Source organism: Hyperoodon ampullatus (genome assembly GCF_949752795.1).
Source record: "Hyperoodon ampullatus genome assembly, chromosome: 1".
Taxonomy (NCBI): Eukaryota; Metazoa; Chordata; class Mammalia; order Artiodactyla; family Ziphiidae; genus Hyperoodon; species Hyperoodon ampullatus.
This window is the reverse complement of record NC_136914.1, coordinates 8,767,596-8,788,738: the sequence shown is the minus strand read 5'-3', so window position 1 is coordinate 8,788,738 and position 21,143 is coordinate 8,767,596. Positions and strand designations below refer to the sequence as shown.

Below are 21,143 nucleotides of genomic sequence, written 5' to 3'. Positions count from 1 at the left end.
AAAGACTTCGTCTTCACACATTTAAGCAAAATCCAAAAATAGATTTAAAGGTCCGAGACTGCTTGTTTTATTTATTTATTTGTATTTAATTATTCAAATTCAGGACATTTCTTGAGTATGTATAGACATTACTTTCGCAGAGAATTCCGGTTTCTTATGCCTTCAAGTTATTTTTTAACATTTCTGCCTAAAAGAAATCCTGGTTAAAATATCCCTTCCAGTGTTGCTTTTTCCTTTGCGGGAGTGGGGGAGGGAGGACTGGTGGTGTTTGCTTTCTGTTAGAAAAGAGCCCCAGAGCTTTCCACCTTGACTCCGGGTCGCTAACTTCGCCTTCAGGCAAACCAGGATTCTGGAATTAGAGCGCTCTGGCGCGGTGAGGCTTTTCGGTCCTCGCGGGCTGCCGTAGTCATGGAAAGCAATGATTGGCTGAGACAGAAAAGCGCCGCCGCCTCGGCGATTTCACTTTCGGTTTCGCCTGGTTGGTCGGCGGAGGCTGGGCTTGTGGGGTGCCCGGAGTCGGGGTTCCGATCCCGGCCGCGAGGTGAGCCACGCGGCCGCGCGGGCAGTCCGAGACCTCAGTGTTCCGTCGTCCCGGGCGGGGTTAGTGAGCAGCATCCCCGGGCCGGGCCGGGCCTGCAGCCCCTGGAGGGCCCGGGAGCGAGCGCGGACTCCGGAGCCTGCGGGTGGCGGGTCCCCGCGCTCACGCTCGGTCCTCGGCGCCTGTCGTGCCCGGGAGATCTGGGACCGCCGGCGCCGGGCTTCCCGAGCTCGGTCCTGAGAACCCCACCCCGAGGGCAGCCTAGATCGCTCGGGGAGGAAAGGCATCGGCCGGGCCCCACGAGACGACTTCCGAGACCGCTCATGGGGGTAGAAGTACGCTGGGAAGCCCGACATGAGCCCGGGGATTCGGCGGGAAAGCGGACCCGAACACAGGGCCAGGCTTCACCTGGAATTGCCTGGCCTCCGCTGCATCGGGGTGGCTGCGCCTGACTCCCAGGAATTAAGGGCTGGACTAGCCCACCTTCTCGAGTTGTCAGGTTGGGGATGCCCACAGTTGCATGGCGTTAAGTCCTCTCACCACGGCTTTTGTGAGCAGGCATGTGCGCGCGCGGTCAGCCCGTATTTTCGTTTAAGGTGTCTAGAACTGGGATGATGCAGATAATCTTGAGAGTGATTTGGTGTGTCCTTTCCCTACCCCTTATTAATACAAGACGGTTATAGAAAACTTGGAAATACAGAAACGTTTAGTGAAGAAAATAACGTTCATGGCACCCTTCCGCCTACCGTCTCTGTTCTGGGCTAGTTTGTATTTGAGCTAAGGCTATACCCATTTTATTACTTAACAGTATATTTAGTTTTTCACTTTCATTTAGAAATCATTCCTAAATATAATTTCTAATTTTGTATTTTCTTTTGATTGGCTACCTACATCATCATTGTGTAGGTCCTATCCATTATTTAACCATTTCCCGACTGTGGGGCATTTAGGGTGTTTGTGAATTTTTGCTTCATTTTAGTATTCCAGGTAATACTCTGATAAACATTTAAAAAAAAAATATTTCAGATGATTAACTGGATTGATTCTGAGGAGTGAAGTTATTAGAATAGATGCTGTGGTCTTGTGGGGTCTTTTTTAGGTCTTCCTACACATGGCCGGATTGTTTGCCAAAAAGTTTTAGTTCATCATTCACGTTTGTGCCTTTTTCACCAAAAGTAATTCTTTTCTAGGATATCAACTGGCAAGGTTGAGCCTCTTTGGATTTTTTTTTTTTTTTTTTTAATATAGTGGTATGTGGCAATTCAACTTGCTTGAATTTTGTGCAGGACTCTTCAGAGGATGTTATTGTGTGTGTGTATTTGTATTTCTGGAGTTACTGCATAGGCCCTGACTGAATGTTAGAGCAGGATGATCCCTTAAGCGGTCGTCTGGCATAACTCCTTTATTTTGCAGATGAGGAACCTGGGGCCTGAGAGGTGAAATGATGAGTTATCCAAGGCACACAGCTAATTAAGTAGCAGAGCTGGGATTAGAACTCAGGGTCCCCGCATCCCAAGTGAGTACTCTTTATGCTGCAACAGGTGGTCTCTCACTGAACTGTGACATTCTTAGTATTAGAATTTTAAAAGATGTTTACATCACTTGGATTATTCAACAGTTTTTTTTTTTATTGAAGTGTAGTTGACTTACAATATTGTGTTAGTTTCAGGTGTACAGCAAAAGTGATTCAGCAATGTATATATAATTTGTATCTATATATAATATGTATATATATATATTTTCATATTCTACGGTTTCAGATTTGGGCCAGGTAACAGAGATTGTAATCAGCTGGGTTATCTGTAGCACTGAAAAATGGGAAAAGTGACGTTTTCATGGTCAGAACTAGAAATTCATTATTTGGAATGGCAATCCTGTCAAGATTTTTTTTGACAGTTGTTTTCCTATTCTTTATATGTTGGAATAAAATATCTAATAAGTTATGATTTATACTCTGTCATGTGCTTAGAACTTAGCTGTTGGTTCTCATTTGTTAACCCTTGAAGGTTTTTTTAAAACTCCTTGTTGCCTTAAGATCAGAGAACAACAGTTTTAGGGCTTATAACAGAGTTTCTCAACCTCAGCAGACATTTGGGGGCAGATCATCCTTTGTTGTGGAGGACCGCTGTCCTGTGCTTTGTAGAGTGTTAAGCCGAATCCCTGGCCTCTACCTACTAGATATCAGTGGCACCACTCTCCGCAGTCAAGAGAATCCAAAATGTCTTCAGACATTTCTGAATGTCCCTGAGGGTGGGGTTTAAAATTGCTGCTGGCGGAGAACCACGTGCTTATGGAAATTATTTGGGGAACTTTATACAACATAAATTACAGTGCTCCTTACCTAGAGAGTCTGACTGGCAGTTGGCTTCAGGAATCTGCATATAACAGGCCATCTGTGTCGATTCGGGTGCAGCTGGTTCTTGGACAACACAGAAACATTTCTGTTTTCTCCATCTTTCTTTAATTTGGTGGTCAGTAATAGAGATATGACTAGGTTCTAACTGTTTACATGCATGGCTGATGCTGTACCCACCACTCTACCCATAGCTGGGAGAGGAGGGCTAGGGACAGGGCTTTTCCCTGGCACTGCCCTTAAGTGCTGCTTCCTCAGGCCTGGGCAGTGTGCTTAGGTACCAGGGTTACTAAATGAGTAACACATTTTCCTTGTCCCCGAGAAGCTGAGAACCCAGAGTGGGAGACTGGTCAGCAAACAGGAAAACTGCAAAACAGCCCGCCAAGGGCAATGACTGCGAGTGGAGAGAGGTGCTCTGGGTGCACGGAGGGCCAACTCAGCGTGCCCCCTGGGAGAGAGGGGACGAAGGTAGCCCCCTGTGGGTGGGGAGGAGGGATTGGTCTGAAGCCTTCGGAAGAGGGCAGCGTATCCGCTGTCTCGGAAGGGAGATCCATAGAGAGCTGTGTTTCTCCGTGTCTGATGCCCTCTCTGACAATGATGTGTTCGTCTACAGCTGCGTTTACTTGGGTTGTAGTATTGGGTTTCATTGCAGTTTTTTTCCTTTGCAATTTTTTTCACCCTAAACTGTAAATACTTCAAGAGTAGGTGAACGTTTACAGTGAACATTGCCAAGAAACAAGGATTTGCATGTCTCCTTGTATATTTCTTTCGGTTTGACCATGTTTGAGTATCGTCACAGGCTAAATTACAGTACTTTGTCACTTTCGGTGTTTTCCCCCCAGTACTGCTACTCTCCAAATAGATCTCTCGCTGTCTCTATGGCCATTCCCCAGGTTTAACACCTATTCAGAAGGGCAGCTGTACCTCTGAAAGGGCTTCGGCTTTGGGGTCAAGCCTTAGTTCTGCTCACCGCCTCACAGGGTTGCTATGTGAATTGCTGAGGAATCTAGTGTGGCCTGACACATAGTGGATGAATAAAATTTGGTTCTTTTTTCCTCCCCATTCTTCTAATTAAAAAAATCTCTGCAAGGCAGTAGGCAGATGTTCTTGTACCAGACCTCTCAGTAGCTTCTGCCAGAAAATATACTGCTTTTGATTTAATAGCCATTTATGAAAATAGGTCATTTAAAAGCCTGAGTAGGAGTCAGGGAAGGGAGAGGAGGCCTAGAGGGTGATTATGGCTTTAATTTTGAAGAGAAGTTTTATCAAGGTGACCCTGAAGCAAGAAAGCCTTTTTCCTCTTATACGTTTATGGTTCAAGAGGCTTTTTTCTTCCTTCAGAAACAGAACTATTCCTTCTGCCTCATTCAATTTAAAATATGAAAAATTAAAGTTACGTGAGCCAAGTCATGGGAAAAATTGTGGTGTTGAGACCAATTGACTCATACAAAATGGATTTATGGGTGAGTCATTAAGTAACGGGGAGTACCACGGAAGCCTAATGAAGACGAATGTAAAAGATACGCTCTCCTAAAGTGATGGATAAAATGTGTTTGAAGCAACCATCCTCTTTCCAAATAACTTAAAACAAATGTTTTTCAAGAGATTTAGCACAATGTCGATGTTCTAGGGAGTAAATGAGAAGCTTGGTGCTAGTCTCTCCTTTCACGTGGCTTCCAGTCTTTTGAGGGAGAAAAGACTCCTATTTAAAAAAAGTAAAGCATATAAAAGAGAGTAAATAGTGACAGGTAACCAAATGGGAACCTGACGCCAGAACTGAGAGAGGGCCTGTCTCCAGTCTGCAGTCATGCACGTCTCTGCTTCAGACCTTCCCAGGGTCCCCATCACTGACACAAGTATCTCCCATGCGTGCCAGTTCATAGGCGTCTCCTACGCTTTTGCAAACAGATTCTGGGTCCTGCCCCAGAACTACCGAATCAGGATCTCCAAGTGATGCAGATGATTCACTTTTGGGAAACTGGCCTAGAGGCTCAGGGCCGCGCGCTCTCAGCCTGACTTGCTCTGACCCCGTGATGGTGGCCTTGCTCCCTTCTGCAGCTGCTTCTTGTGCTCCTGGCCTAGGTAGCATTTGCCCCTCAAACCCAAACACCGTCTAATACCTTTGCTAAGATTTCTCTCCTTTTAGGCTGGTGGACTCCTTTTCCTCCATACTCAGCTCAGGTTCACCTCCCGAAATCTTTCTTTGATCTCCAAGGCCTGGTCTAAGCCACTCTTCCGTATGTGCTGTTCTCTGCATCATTTTATCCAAATGCATACAGCTTTTTTAAAACTTCGCCATTTGTATGTTTCTGTCCCCTTTGGAGTGTGAACTATGAGGGCCCAAGGCCATGTCTTATTGGTGTTACATCCCCAGCCTAAGTACCTGACAGGTAGGTGCTGCATAAAAATTTGAAGCGTTGAATGCCTTCAGGAAGAGATTGATGTTAATTGGGGTAGAGGTGAGACTTAATGGCAGAGCCATGATCTTTGATGAGTTTAGAAGAAGAATATGTCCATGCCTTTTTAAAGGTGAGGAAAGATAGTATTAGTAACATTTTTAAAATAACTAATATCATCAGTTAAGCAACTATCAGTCTAGGTTTGTATTCTTTTATCTGTCTTTAACTTTTTTCTTTTTTCTAAAAACTGGAAAATTTTATTTGAGCCAAATTTGAGGATCCTAACCCAGGAAGAGCATCTCAGAAACTTTCAGAACTGTTCTCTGTCATTAACTTTTTTTTTAAACATGTTTATTGCAGTATAATTGCTTCACAGTGGTGTGTTAGTTTCTGCTTTATAACAAAGTGAATCAGCTATACATATACATATATCCCCACATCTCCTCCCTCTTGTGTCTCCCTCCCACCCTCCCTATCCCACCCCTCTAGGTGGTGCTTTGTGATCTCCCTGTGCTATGCAGCTGCTTCACACTAGCTATCTGTTTTACATTTGGTAGTGTATATATGTCCATGCCACTTTCTCACTTCGTCCCAGCTTACGCTTCCCCCTCCCCGTGTCATCGAGTCCATTCTCTACGTCTGCGTCTTAATTCCTGTTCTGCCCCTAGGTTCTTCAGAACCAATTTTTTTTTTTACATTCCATATATATGTGTTAGCATACAGTATTTGTTTTTCTCTTTCTGACTTAACTTCACTCTGTATGACAGTCTCTAGGTCCATCCACCTCAATACAAATAACTCAATTTCATTTCTTTTTATTGCTGAGTAATATTCCATTGTATATATGTGCCACATCTTCTTTATCCATTCATCTGTTGATGGACACTTAGATTGCTTCCATGTCCTGGCTATTGTAAATAGAGCTGCAGTGAACACTGTGGTACATGACTCTTTTAGAATTATGGTTGTCTCAGGGTATATGCCCAGTAGTGGCATTGCTGGGTCGTATGGTAGTTCTATTTTTAGTTTTTTAAGGACCCTCCATACCATTCTCCATAGTGGCTGTATCAATTTACATTCCCACCAGCAGTGCAACAGGCTTCCCTTTTCTCCACACCCTCTACAGCATTTATTCTTTGTAGATTTTTTGATGATGGCCATTCTGACTGGTGTGAGGTAATTCCGCATTGTAGTTTTGATTTACATTTCTCTAGTGATTACTGACGTTGAGCATCCTTTCATGTGTTTGTTGGCAATCTGTATATCTTCTTTGCAGAAATTTTCTTGCAGGGCGTGTCCATATACATAATTATTAAACAAATGAAAAGCCAATAATCTAGAATTCTAGTTTATCCAAACTGCTGAGTCTGCATGGATTTACGTTGAGAAAATCTCCAAACAATGATCTTAAACCTGAATTCAGATCGTGGAGTGGGTGGACTTGGAGTGAAATAAGCAGTGCTATTTACGGAAGAATGTTTTGTGAAAGTTTTGATTGAAAACAAAACAAGAAAAAACTTGATTTTTAAAAAAAATTTGTTTATTTACTTTTGGCTGTGTTTGGTCTTTCGTTGCTGCATGCGGGTTTTTTCTAGTCGCGGCGAGTGGGGGCCACTCTTCGCTGTGGTGCACAGGCTTCTCATTGTGGTGGCTTCTCTTGTTGCAGTGTGTGGGCTCTAGGTGTGTGGGCTTTAGTAGTTGTGGCACGCGGGCTCAGTAGTTGTGGTTTTCAGGGTCTAGAGTGCAGGCTCAGTAGTTGTGGTGCACGGGCTTAGTTGCTCTGCAGCATGTGGGATCTTCCCAGACCAGGGCTCGAGCCCGTGTCCCCTGCATTGGCAGGCGGATTCTCAACTACTGCACCCCAGGGAAGCCCCACAACTTGAGTTCTTGAGGAGAGTCCTTCAAGTATTGTATTCATACTAATTTTTAAATGTGAATGTTTATATGGCTACTAAATAAAATTGATGCTGAATTTGACTGAAACAGAATAATTAATTTCCAAAGTTTTTACTTAAGTAACAGTTACGTTTTGTTACGTTTGTTTACCAGAGTATTTTGAGATAGAGAACTTACAAAACAGGATGAGTTTTGAAAGGAGTGATGGGTAGCTATGTATGTCTGTGATTGATTTGGGTGTGTAATGCTCTTTCCCTATTATAGATTCCTATTATACTTGATTTTTAAGATTTTTTCTTTGTTATAGAGAGTGTGTATCTGCTATAATTATAATATACATAATATAATAAAAATATTTGGCTACATTAGCAGCTTTCAGGAGGCTGCATAAAGGTGTGATTAAGACATGGGCTGCCCATCTACTTACTGGCTATGTTACCTTGACCAGGATGTTTAGCCTTTTCTGTGTCTAGTCATCTGTAAAATGAGGTTAAAACAATAAGTACCTCAGTGAGCTCTAAGTGGATTAATACATGTAAAGTGCTTACATAAGTGCCAGCCTGTAGTACTCTCAAATATTGGCTCTCAATTATGATTATTATTCTTTCTGGAGATGCTGTTTTGGCATATAGTATTTACAATCAGCTGTTGTAAATACCATATAAACATTATGTAAACAGTGGCTTTAAAACATGCCTGATTGGAATTTGAATGTTGATCCCCTCACATTTGGGGGCACGTAATTTCATCCTTCTGGGCCTTTAATTTCATCAGCACAATGGGGATATGAAGACCTTCTTCCCAGGGTTCTTGTAAAGATTAAATTTGATAGTATTTCTAGGGATCTTAGTAGAGCACTCAGCATGAAGTGAGCATTGGGTAAGTGGTGGTGGTGGTCATGGTGGTCGTGGGTATGTTGACTGCGGACACAGTGGTGACAAGTGGTTACGAACAGGGGCTCTGGAATCACAGGGCTCTTCTGTGGTGAGGCTGTGTCTGAGGATTCTTGTGGGCCTAAACAGGTAACGTGTGTCAAACGCTTAGCTTAGTATCTGGCTCCAGGTAAGAACTGGAATCACGTTAGCTGCCGTGCTGTGGGTGTGGTGGTGGAGTAGTGTTGGCTCTTTGCATGTGGTCCTTTGACACTTGATTTCCTATAAATACATTAAGGGCTTCCAGGCTTTTTTGTTGAATAATTAACTTTTGTCTTTACCTTTATTGCTCCCTTTCAGATTTCTGATCAGGATCGTTAAAATGAGTCTGCGGAAGCAAACACCCAGTGACTTCCTGAAGCAAATCATCGGACGACCAGTTGTGGTAAAATTAAATTCTGGAGTGGATTACCGAGGTAAGATTTCCATGCTTCATCCTTACTGGTGTTCACTAAAGAAGTAAAGGTGACTTAACTGCTTTTTATTAACCTCTTTGAAGTGCCCAGTAGACCAAAAAAACATTGGTTGTCAATAGTTTCTATACCCTTTTCTTTTTCTACCTCTGAGGTGGTTCATTTTAGAGACAACTCTGACAGCAGAGTGTGTGCCTCTGACTTGCATGATCTGGGGCTCCTGTCTCCTGTCTTTGCTTTGAGATGGGTGTGCCTGCATCCCCTGGTGATAGCCAGGCTTGAATAACCGGATAATAAAGAACTCCTTGGCCCAGCAGCATTTGTTTTTGTGGAAGCAGTCAAGATTGGCAAGCAACGGGAGGGACCTTCAAGATGGCAGAGGAGTAAGACGTGCAGATCACCTTCCTCCCCACAGATACATCAGAAATACATCTACATGTGGAACAACTCCTACAGAACACCTACTGAACACTGGCAGAAGACCTCAGACTTCCCAAAAGGCAAGAAACTCCCCACGTACCTGGCCGAGTGTCTGACAGGGTCTTGGTGCTCCGGCCAGGTGGCAGACCTGAGCCTCTGAGGTGGGAGAGCCGAGTTCAGGACATTGGACAGCCAGAAACCTCCTGGCCCCATGTACTGTCAAACAGCGAAAGCTGTCCCAGAGATCCCCATCTCAATGCTAAGACCCAGCTCCACGCAACAGCCAGCAAGCTACAGTGCTGGACACCCTATGACAAACAACTAGCAAACCAGGAACACAACCCCACCCATTAGCAGAGAGGCTGCCTAAAATCATAATAAGTTCACACACACCCCAAAGCACACCACCAGATGCGGATCTGCCCAACAGAAAGAAAAAATCCAGCCTCACCCACCAGAACACAGGCACAGGCACCAGTCCCCTCCACCAAGAAGACTACACAACCCACTGAACCAACCTTAGCCACTGGGGGCAGACACCAAAAACAATGGGAAATATGAACCTGCAGGCTGCAGTTAAGCAAAATGAGAAGACAGAGAAATACACAGCAGATGAAGGAGCAAGGTAAAAATCTACCAGACCAAACAAATGAAGAGAAAATAGGCAGTCTACCTGAAATAGAATTCAGAGTAATGATAGTAAAGATGATCCAAAATCTTAGAACTAGAGTGGAGAAAATGCAAGAAACATTTACCAAGGATCTAGAAAAACTAAAGAGGAAACAGACAGTGATGAACAACACAGTAAGTGAAGTTAAAAATTCTCTCGAAGGAATCAGTAGCAGAATAACTGAGGCAGAAGAACAGATAAGTGATGCGGAAGATATAATAGTGGAAATAACTACTGCAGAGCAGAATAAAGAAAAAAGAATGAAAAGAATTGAGGACAGTCTCAGAGACCTCTGGGACAACATTAAACACACCAACATTCGAATTATAGGGGTCCTAGAAGAAGAAGAGAAAAAAAAAGGGACTGAGAAAATATTTGAACAGATTATAGTTGAAAACTTCCCTAATATGGGAAAGGAAACAGATAATCAAGTCCAGGAAGGGCAGAGAGTCCCATACAGGATAAATCCAAGGAGAAACACACCAAGACACATATAATCAAACTATCAAAAATTAAATACAAACAAAAAATATTAAAAGCAGCAGGGGAAAAACAACAAATAACATACAAGGGAATCCCCATAAGGTTAACAGCTGATCTTTCAGCAGAAACTCTGCAAGCCAGAAGGGAGTGGCAGGACATATTTAAAGGGATGAAAGGGAAAAAAATACAAGATTACTGTACCCAGCGAGGATCTCATTCAGATTCGACGGAGAAATTAAAACCTTTACAGACAAGCAAAAGCTAAGAGAATTTAGCACCACCAAACCAGCTTTACAACAAATACTAAAGGAACTTCTCTAGGCAGGAAACACAAGAGACAGAAAAGACCTACAATAACAAACCCCAAACAGTTAAGAAAATGGTAATAGGAACATACATATTGAAAAGTAGCTTAAATGTAAATGGATTAAATGCTCTAACCAAAAGGCACAGACTGGCTGAATGGATACAAAAACAAAACCCATATACATTCTGTCTACAAGAGACCCACTTCAGACCTAGGAACACATACAGACTGAAAGTGAGAAGGTGGAAAAAGATATTCCATGCAAATGGAAATCAAAAGAAAGCCGGGGCTTCCCTGGTGGTGCAGTGGTTGAGAGTCCGCCTGCCGATGCAGGGGATGCGGGTTCATGTCCCGGTCCGGGAAGATCCCACATGCCGTGGAGCAGCTGGGCCCGTGAGCCATGGCCGCTGAGCCTGCGCGTCCAGAGCCTGTGCTCTGCAACGGGAGAGGCCACAATGGTGAGAGGCCCGCGTACCGGGAAAAAAAAAAAAATGCTAGAGTAGCAATTCTCATATCAGATAAAATAGACTTTAAAATAAAGACTATTACAAGAGACAAGGACACTACATACTGATCAAGGGATCATCCAAGAAGAATATATAACAATTGCAAATCTTTATGCACCTAACATAGGAGCACCTCAATATATAAGGCAAATGCTAACAGTCATAAAAGGGGAAATCGACAGGAACGCAATCATAGTAGGGGACTCTAAAACCCCACTTTCACCAATGGACAGATCATCCAAAATGAAAACAAATAAGGAAACACAAGCTTTAAATGACACATTAAACAAGGTGGACATAATTGATATTTATAGGACATTCCATCCAAAACAATACACTTTCTTCTCAAGTGCTCATGGAATGTTCTCCAGTATAGATCATACCTTGGGTCACAAATGAAGCCTTGGTAAATTTAAGAAAACTGAAATTGTATCAGGTATCTTTTCTGACCACAATGCTATGAGACTAGATATCAATTACAGGGAAAGAATGTGTAAGAAATACGAACAATTGGAGGCTAAACAGTACACTACTAAATACCCAAGAGACCACAGAAGAAATCAAAGAGGGAATCAGCAAATACCTAGAAACAAATGACAGTGAAAACACAATGATCCAAAACCTCTGGGAAGCAGCAAAACAGTTCTAAGAGGGAAGTTTATAGCAATACAGTCCTACCTGAAGAAACAGGAAACATCTCAAGTAAACAACCTAACCTCACACCTAAAGCAATTAGAGAAAGAAGAACAAAAAAACCCTAAAATTAGCAGAAGGAAAGAAACCATAAAGATCAGATGAGAAATAAATGAAAAAAAATGAAGGAAACAATAGCAAAGATCTATAAAACTAAAAGCTGGTTCTTTGAGAAGATAAGCAAAATTGATAAACCATTAGCCACACTCATCAAGAAAAAAAGGGAAAAGACTCAAATCAATAGAATCAGAAATGAAAAAGGAAAAGTAAGAACAGACACTGCAGAAATATAAAGGATCATGAGAGATTACTACAAGCAATTATATGCCAATAAAATGGACAACCTGGAAGAAATGGACAAATGCTTAGAAAAGCACAACCTTCCGAGACTGAACCAGGAAGAAATAGAAAATATACACAGACCCATCACAAGCACTCAAATTTAGACTGTGATTAAAAATCTTCCAACAAACAAAAACCCAGGACCAGATGGCTTCGCAGGCGAATTCTATCAAGCATTTAGAGAAGAGCTAACACCTAACCTTCTCAAACTCTTCCAAAATATAGCAGAGTGAGGAGCACTTCCAAACTCATTCTATGAGGCCACCATCCCCCTGATACCAAAACCAGACAAAGATGTCACAAAGAAAGAAAATACAGGCCAATATCACTGATGAACATAGATGTAAATATCCTCAACAAATGCAAGCAAACAGAATCTAACAGCACATTAAAAGGATCATACACCATGATCAAGTGGGGTTTATCCTAGGGATGCAAGGATTCTTCAGTATACGCAAATCAATCAGTGTGATACACCATGTTAACAAATTGAAGGAGAAAAATTATATGGTTATCTCAATAGATGCAGAAAAATCTTTCGACAAAATTCAACACATTTATGATAAAAACCCACCAGAAAGTAGGTATAGAGGGAACTTACCTCAACATAATAAAGGCCATATGTGACAAACCCACAGCCAACATTGTTCTCAATGGTGAAAAACTGAAACCATTTCCACTAAGATCAGGAACAAGACAAGGTTGCCCACTCTCACCACTATTATTCAACTTAGTGTTGGAGTTTTAGCCACAGCAATCAGAGAAGAAAAAGAAATAAAAGGAATCCAAATCGGCAAAGAAGAAGTAAAGCTGTCACTCTTTGCAGATGACATGATACTGTACATAGAGAATCCTAAAAACTACCAGAAAACTACTAGAGCTAATCAATGAATTTGGTAAAGTTGCAGGATACTAAATTAATGCACAGAAATCTCTTGCATTCCTATACATAAATAATGAAAAGTCTGAAAGAGAAATTAAGGAAACACTCCCATTTACCACTGCAACAAAAAGAATAAAATACCTAGAAATTAACCTACCTAAGGAGACGAAAGACCTGTATGCAGAAAACTGTAAGACACTGATGGAAGAAATTAGACAGTTGGAGAGATGTACCATATACTTTAATTGGAAGAAATAACATTGTGAAAATGACTATACTACCCAAAGCAATCTACAGATTCAATGCATTCCTTATCAACCTACCAATGGCATTTTTCACAGAACTAGAACAAAAATTTCACAATTTGTGTGGACACACAAAATATCCCAAATAGCCAAAGCAATCTTGAGAAAGATAAATGAAGCTGGTGGAATCAGACTCCCTGACTTCAGACTATACTACAAAGCTACAGTAATCAAGACAGTATAGTACTGGCACAAAAACAGAAATATAGATCAGTGGAACAGGATAGAAAGCCCAGAGGTAAACCCACACACATATGGTCACCTTATTTTTGATAAAGGAGGCGAGAATATACAATGCAGAAAAGACTGCCTCTTCAATAAGTGGTGCTGGGAAAACTGGACAGCTACATGTAAAAGAATGAAATTAGAACACTCCCTAACACCATACACAAAAATAAACTCAAAATGGATTAAAGTCCTAAATGTAAGGCCAGACACTATCAAACTCTTAGAGGAAAACATAGGCAGAACACTCTGTGACATAAATCACAGCAAGATCCCTTTTGACCCACGTCCTAGAGAAATTAAAAACAAAAAGAAAGGGGACCTAATGAAACTTAAAAGCTTTTGCACAGCCAAGGAAGCCATAAACAAGAGAAAAAGACAACCCTCAGAATGGGAGAAAATATTTGCAAACGAAGCAACTGACAAAGAACTAATCTCCAAAATATAGAAGAAGCTCATGCAGCTCAATATCAAAAAAACAAACAACCCAATCCAAAAGTGGGCAGAAGACCTAAACAGGCATTTCTGCAAAGAAGATATACAGATTGCCAACAAACACATGAAAGAATGCTCAACATCATTAATCATTAGAGAAATGCAAATCAAAACTACAATGCGGAATTACCTCACACCGGTCAGAATGGCCATCATCAAAAAATCTACAAAGAATAAATGCTGTAGAGGGTGTGGAGTAAAGGGAAGCCTGTTGCACTGCTGGTGGGAATGTAAATTGATACAGCCACTATGGAGAATGGTATGGAGGGTCCTTAAAAAGCTAAAAATAGAACTACCATACGACCCAGCAATGCCACTACTGGGCATATACCCTGAGACAACCATAAATTCTAAAAGAGTCATGTACCACAGTGTTCACTGCAGCTCTATTTACAATAGCCAGGACATGGAAGCAATCTAAGTGTCCATCAACAGATGAATGGATAAAGAAGATGTGGCACATATATACAATGGAATATTACTCAGCAATAAAAAGAAATGAAATTGAGTTATTTGTATTGAGGTGGATGGACCTAGAGACTGTCATGCAGAGTGAAGTTAAGTCAGAAAGAGAAAAACAAATACTGTACGCTAACACATACATATGGGATCTAAAAAAAAAAAATGGTTCTGAAGAACCTATGGGTAAGACAGGAATTAAGATGCAGACGTAGAGAATGTTTGAGGCCACGGGGAGGGTGAAAGGTAAGCTGGGACGAAGTGAGAAAGTGGCATGGCCATATATACACTACCAAATGTAAAATAGATAGCTAGTGGGAAGCACAGGGAGATCAGCTCAGTGCTTTGTGACCACCTAGAGGGGTGGGATAGGGAGAGTGAGAGGGATACCCAAGAGGGAGGAGAAATGGGGATATATGTATCTGTATAGCTGATTCACTTTGTTATACAGCAGAAACTAACACACCATTGTAAAGCAGTTATACTCTAATAAAGGTGTTAAAAAATAGATTGACAAGTAACTGTTTAGGTAGTATCATTTTTGAGTGTAAACTTCTCACTCATATAATATGTAGGGTATCCAAAGACACCTTTCTCGTCTTGTAGTAAATGAAATCCTCTTTTTAAGAGGCTTGACACTACTGAAACTAACTTTGTGTAAGGAATGGTATCCAATTCCATTTTTTTGAAGTAACTAAATTCCTAATCTTCCAAAATTAAGATATGTTAAATTACTGGGAATATTTCACAGGTATGGATAACTAATTGATTAGCAAAGTTTTAAAGCCTTTTTTGGCCTCTTTCCTGAATAATTCTTGGTCTCTTTCCTGAGTAATGATCGAAATCTCTTGAGGTTTTTCCACTTTCCACATGTGCAAACTTAATTTTATTGAGAGCTTACTGTGGGTCCAGTGTGCATGAATCACTTTAATTTTCATTTCCTCTTCACACAAATCTTTTGAGATCTCTGTTGATTATCTCCACCTAGTAAGGGAGGAGCTAGGACTCAAACTCAAGCTTGATTCAAAAGCGTTGCTAAAAAAATACTCTGCTTTTTATGTACTGCTTTAGTTTCTTGACATTAATAATGTAGCTCCAGTTTAACTTGATTTTTACAGTAGAATCAATGGTTTTATAGTGAATACTGAGATACTATAACATCTCTGTGTGCCGCTTCTCACCCCTGGACTTTTGATGGGCCCAGAGGAGGTCATAGATTCGTAGAGAATATCCAGCAGCTGATTAGGGTCGCGACATGTGTTCAGTATCTTCTCAGTACCCCCTTCATTGAGGAGATCCACCAGCCTACTCTTTAGGGGAAAATTTTCTATTTTTAAAGGAAATATATATACATATATATATATATATATTTAAGAAATTTCAAAGCAAATAATGGAGAAAAGTATATAGAAGAAAGGTAAATCTTCCCCAAATTCTACCATCCAGAGATAATCACCCTTACCCATTTAGATCTGTCTCTATATAAGCATAATTTTACATAAGTGGGATCAATTGTACATGCATTCTGATTTTTTTTTTAACATTAAAGAAATGCATTCAGTTCTCTGACAACATGGAGTGTTTAATGGCTACATAGGAATACCATGAGTGGATGGACCACAGTTTTGTTTTTGTTTTTGTTTTTAACCAGTGTCCTATTAATGGACATTTAGGTGTTTACCAATCTTTTTTCTATTGTAAATGACTGCTCCTTTAACATGTATTTTAAGCACTTGTCCAAGTGTCTCTTTATAATAAATTCTTGGGGTACAGTTTCAGAGTCAAAGAGGGTGCAGGTGGCCCTCCATCAGGGCAGGTGGCTCATTCATCTCTACGTTCTCATCAACCCTTGTGTTAGCCTTTAATGTCAACTTTTCCATTCTAATTGGCAACAAGTAATATCTCATTTAATTTAAATTTCTTTGTTTACTAGTAAGTTTGAACAACGTTTCGCATGGGTAGTAGTAACCCTAATTTTTCTCCATTTATGATTGTCTGGCCATGGCTTGTATACTATTAAAGCAAAACGTTGTACACTATTGAGAGCATAGTATAAAGAATGTGGTTAAATAAAAACAAACAAACAAGGAAACAACCCAGTTCTCTGTAGCAATTTCCCTTCAAGTTTGAAGAAACTTGTTTTCTGTTATTCATTGTAATTTAATCCCTTAGAGAAGGGAGGGGGTTATAATCCCAACCTCCAAGAACCTTTTTCTTTAAAAAACCTTTGCTATGAGAATATTTTTATTAGAAGGGAACATTTCATTTTTAAATGCTTTTAATTAATTTTCAAACATTTGCATATCATGTCTCAGAAGTTTCTTGCTCATTTATGATTGTGGTTTAGATATAAAGTAATACAGCAGGAATGAAACTAAAGTTGTAGCTTCAGCTTTTGATAGGAAATAATTATTATTAATTATTCACAGTGCATTCTGATGCTTCGAAAGTTTGCAGCTTCTAGCAGAATTTTGTTAGATGACTGTCTTGCGCTCTCATCACACACACACAATTTTGAAAAGAAACTTTTGTTGAGAGGATAATGGGGGCAGAGGCAGGGAGTGAGAAGCATATTAATGAAGTTGAGACTACATGGGGCTATCGACTTGGTTAATTGAATCACATTTGTAGTATTTGTTTTTACTTAAGTTGTCTATCTAGAAAATACCACTTGAAGTTAGAGGCTCAGAGTTAATCGTTTACCTATCTTCGTCTTTTTTTAAAAAGGATCATCAGGTCCAATTTTGCAAAATTGATACCATCTTAACACAATTAAAAAGGTTCACTTGAACAGTTTCCTCGAAAGCTGCCTGGGATGTTTACTGTTTTTCTTATTAGTGTGGATCTGCAAATATTCTAACTGGAACAGCGCAGAGAGGGATGTGCTATAAAGCACTATGGTGCCCGTGTTCTTAAGCTGTTCCTCACTGGGAGTCACAGCTTTAAGATGTTCTTTCAGGAGCACCTGCTGTCACCTCTTTTCCATTATTCTGACGGATTGTGGAGCCTTCCTCTTACCCTTGGAGTACATTCATCTGCTGCAGGAGATGTTGTGAAAGAACGAGATCAATCTGCCAGACCCGTATTTCACTTAGTGGCCAAAGTCAGAAATGCCACTGGGCGTGAGGAGTCACGGCTAGTGATCATTTGTTCCTGCACAATCGCCCACTCCTGTCTTTAGCTCTCAAAGCATGGTGTCGCACTTGGAATATTCTTACCGTGTTACTTCTGCGAAGGCTTTAAAAGTTGCCACTGTTGCCACACATGCCACGAGGGAGGCGGCAGCCCATTGTTTTCCCTGCCAGCCGTGGGTGCAGGACGGCCTTCATGCTGTACGCGTCTTAGCCTTTCATTCAGACAGGCAGAGAGCAAAGACTTTTTTGTGCTTTGCTCTATTGAATTTCATTTACGGTGTGAGTTTTTATATTAAGCATGTAAGAGCTAATGAGTAAAGAGATTGTCAGCTCTAAGGTATACCCTGTAATTTTCAACTCTTTGCTTTGTATGTCTTCTCTTTGTCTGAATCCATCTCCAGGGGTCCTGGCTTGCCTGGATGGCTATATGAATATAGCCTTGGAGCAGACAGAGGAGTATGTAAATGGACAGCTGAAGAATAAGTACGGGGATGCATTTATCCGAGGAAACAACGGTAATAGCCCTTCACTCTACAGTTACACAGCATCCAAAATAGGATCACCAGCATGTTTTCTAGATAACTTAAAAGTTCAGTTTTAGTTTTGCTTTGTTTTTAAATTCTTACTACATCTCAGATCTTCAGTGTGGCTAGTTCTTTTTCAGATGCTTCATGGCATTTTGGACCTAGAAATTCTCTTCTTCCCTCCCTTTGCTGATGATGAATTGAGGGGCCTTGGTACACTGACCCAGAGCTCTGTTCTTGAATACAGTGTTATATTCCCCCAACACGGCCTCTCACACTGGCGGTTGGTGCTCTGAGCATGGCCACGATTTCCCTGCTGCCTTTGGTTTACATCATTTGGCAGTTAGCTTGTCTTGTTTCTCTATTAAGCATTCAAATGCTTTTTTCTTTGGGAGATTTGTATCCTTTAAGTTTGGCAAAAATGACAAAAGAGGAAATACGGTTCTGAAGTTACCCAGCTTTTTTAACAACTTACTATTGCTATGATTATTATGGTTACTTTCAAGTACATGGTTTAAAAACACATTATCAGTAAAGTCATATTTGAATTTTGGGGTGGGGGGGAAAGACATCAAAACTGTGGGAATTATCCCTTGATTCATCCCCACTTTTTGGTCCCATCCCCCAAATGGAGCTCTGTGACTCTTGATTCTGGGTTTTTTATTGATGTGTATTCTTTAGTTCTGGATAACTTCTTCAACCCCCATAACACTTGGATCTCTTTGCTGTGAACTAAACATCCTGACTTTTATTGTAGTTATTCTATCTCCTGTCCTTACAATACCATATTGCTTCACATTATATCTTCATTTTATTTTATTTAAAATTGTTTTATTAAAGTATAGTTGATTTACAGTGTTGTATTAATTTCCAGTGTACAGCAGTGATTCAATCATATATGTGTGCATGTATAACTGAATATATATATTCTTTTCAGATTCTTTTCCATTATAGTTTATTGTAAGATACTGAATATAGTTCCTTGTACTATACAGTAGGACCTTGTTGTTTATCTATTTTATATATAGTAGTTTATATCTGCTAATCCCAAACTCCTAATTTATTCCTCCCCCCACTTCCTCTTTGGTAACCATAAGTTGGTTTTCTTTGTCTGTGAGTCTATTTCTGCTTTGTAAATAAGTTCATTTGTATCATTTTTTTAGATTCCACCTATAAGTGGTATCATATGATATTAGTCTTTCTCTGTCTGACTTATTTCACTTAGAATGATAATCTCTAGGTCCATCTGTGTTACTGCAAATGGCATTATTTTATTCTTTTTTTTATGGCTGAGTAATACTCCATTGTATATATGTACCACATCTTCTTTATCCATTCCTCTGTCAGTGGACACCAAGGTTGCTTCTATATCTTGGCTATTGTAAATAGTGCTGCTGTGAACATTGGGGTCATATCACATCTTTATATATATACCTTTTTAGTCCTTCCAATGTGTAGAATTTCTTTTCCTATTTTTAATATTGTTCTTATTTGACTCTTTCCATTTACTAAGAAATGTTAATGATCTTTCCCCATCTCAATACAGCTGATAACAACAGTCAGCCAGCTGCAGGTTCTGTGAGAGGTGATAGGATGCATCCTGTCATGTACAGACTACATCTTGGACTTGGCCAGTTTCCTAGGGATGTTTTTACTGTCATTCTGATGCTTTCCTTTATATAACCTTTTCCATGGGGTAGTCGGTGGTAGTTAGTTATCTTTAGGCTCCATAATTCACATCCTCGGCTCTTAAAGAGGATCCTGGCTTATTTGATTGATCTTTGCTATGTCCTTTGATCAGGATATCTCTTAATGTTCACTTTGCACAAACCTGTCAGAGTCTGAGTAGGCGTGTGGGGTAGGAGGGGAGGTACACCTCTGGTGAAAGCTTGCCTCTAGTGACCAAGACATTAGATGTGGTCTGATTCTCATATTCAGTATACCCTGAAGAGTTCACGTGGGTGGTCACGAGAGGACTAGCTGAGCAAAACTTCGGATAAACCAAAGGGTGATACTTTACAGGGAATTCAGAATAAGACAAAATAACAAACTCCTCAGCTCTTGTTTATCCTGATGCAATTAAAAAAGTAAACAGGAAGTTTAGTGATTATATCAAGGAGATGGATGAAAATATTTATTTTTTATTCTTTATTTTGAATCTGAAGTCTGGCCTGGTAGATTTACTAATTTACTTTAACCACAATCATAATTGTTATCCCTAGAATTATAAAACATTTGAAGATTCCGGAGACTTTCACATACATTTTATTTTATCCCCTTGGTTGCGATTTGCAAATCCAGTCAGATGTATAGCTAAGATCAGAACACAGTCCTCTTAAGACATCAAACCCAGGTCTAGAGTCATAAAATTAGTCTTATAATAGTTCTAGAATTTATTGTGTGGTTTGAAAATTCCTTTGAAATATGCAGAGGTGTCAGACTAAAATCTGCTTGCTTTTAAAACTTGCTGTTATGATACTTAGAAAAGTTTTTTTCAATTTGTTCATTTTTTCTTTTCAGTGTTGTACATAAGTACACAGAAGAGGAGGATGTGAAGACACCGAGAGTACCATACTTTTCACACTCGGATATGTTTTTTATTAAGTTTTTTGGTTCTTCTGTCATATAATTTGTCCTATTTTGTCATAGTTGGTGATTTTTCACTGACACGTGAGTGAGATAAATGTATAAATTGTGGATTTAATTGTAAAGAGTTCTTTCATATTTAAGTTGTAGTCATTTTCTTTTACCTCTATGTCAGTGAGCAGAAAGCAAAAAGAATTTTCAAAAAAGAGAAAATCTTTTTCTCCCTACATGATTTGTAACTGAAGTCTCAAACAACACCTGCTTTGCTTGTGGGACTGACTGAAATGATGGACGTGAGGACAATTAAAACATTTGTAGAGACGGCTTCCTCTCTCCTGCTCTGTTCGCCGTACAAAATGCTTGAGGGAAAATGTTCCACGAGGCATCCAGTTTCAGTCTCAGGCTGAAAAGGGTCCCAGAGACCAGATGCTTAGCCTCTGTTTCCATTATCTCGATAGGAAATAGAATTGGGCATCTAACCGTGGCACTTCCACAAAAGGAGTGGGAATCCGAATTGAGCTGGGGGAGAGATTCTAAAGGTTCCAACATTGCTAGGTGTAGGTGTCAACGTTCCTTTTAA

At 40.3% G+C, this 21,143-nt stretch overlaps 1 protein-coding gene across 3 annotated transcripts; it reads left to right on the top strand.

Annotated features, from left to right (window-relative positions):
* Positions 1-477: 477 nt before the first annotated feature.
* On the top strand, positions 478-20,888 carry LSM6 (LSM6 homolog, U6 small nuclear RNA and mRNA degradation associated). 3 transcript variants are annotated; one of them, XM_079697515.1, is made up of 5 exons: positions 478-541; positions 1,952-2,054; positions 8,419-8,534; positions 17,855-17,968; positions 20,498-20,888. In XM_079697515.1, the coding sequence occupies exons 3-5, from the start codon at positions 8,441-8,443 to the stop codon at positions 20,530-20,532; spliced, it is 243 nt and encodes an 80-aa protein (XP_079553641.1). In that variant the 5' UTR covers positions 478-541; positions 1,952-2,054; positions 8,419-8,440; the 3' UTR covers positions 20,533-20,888. The 3 variants fall into 3 exon arrangements, with proteins under 3 accessions (XP_079553641.1, XP_079553640.1, XP_079553642.1); XM_079697514.1 differs by lacking the exon at positions 1,952-2,054 and having other exon boundaries at positions 479-541; XM_079697516.1 differs by lacking the exons at positions 478-541; positions 1,952-2,054 and adding an exon at positions 806-873.
* The last annotated feature ends 255 nt before the right edge of the window (positions 20,889-21,143 follow it).

Bases quoted from the DNA above. Each gene is read 5' to 3' on its own strand.
- LSM6 (XM_079697515.1), top strand. From the start codon at position 8,441: ATGAGTCTGCGGAAGCAAACACCCAGTGACTTCCTGAAGCAAATCATC. The intron at 8,535-17,854 runs GTAAGATTTCCA...ATCCATCTCCAG, and splicing joins TTCTGGAGTGGATTACCGAG to GGGTCCTGGCTTGCCTGGAT. The intron at 17,969-20,497 runs GTAATAGCCCTT...TTTTCTTTTCAG, and splicing joins ATTTATCCGAGGAAACAACG to TGTTGTACATAAGTACACAG.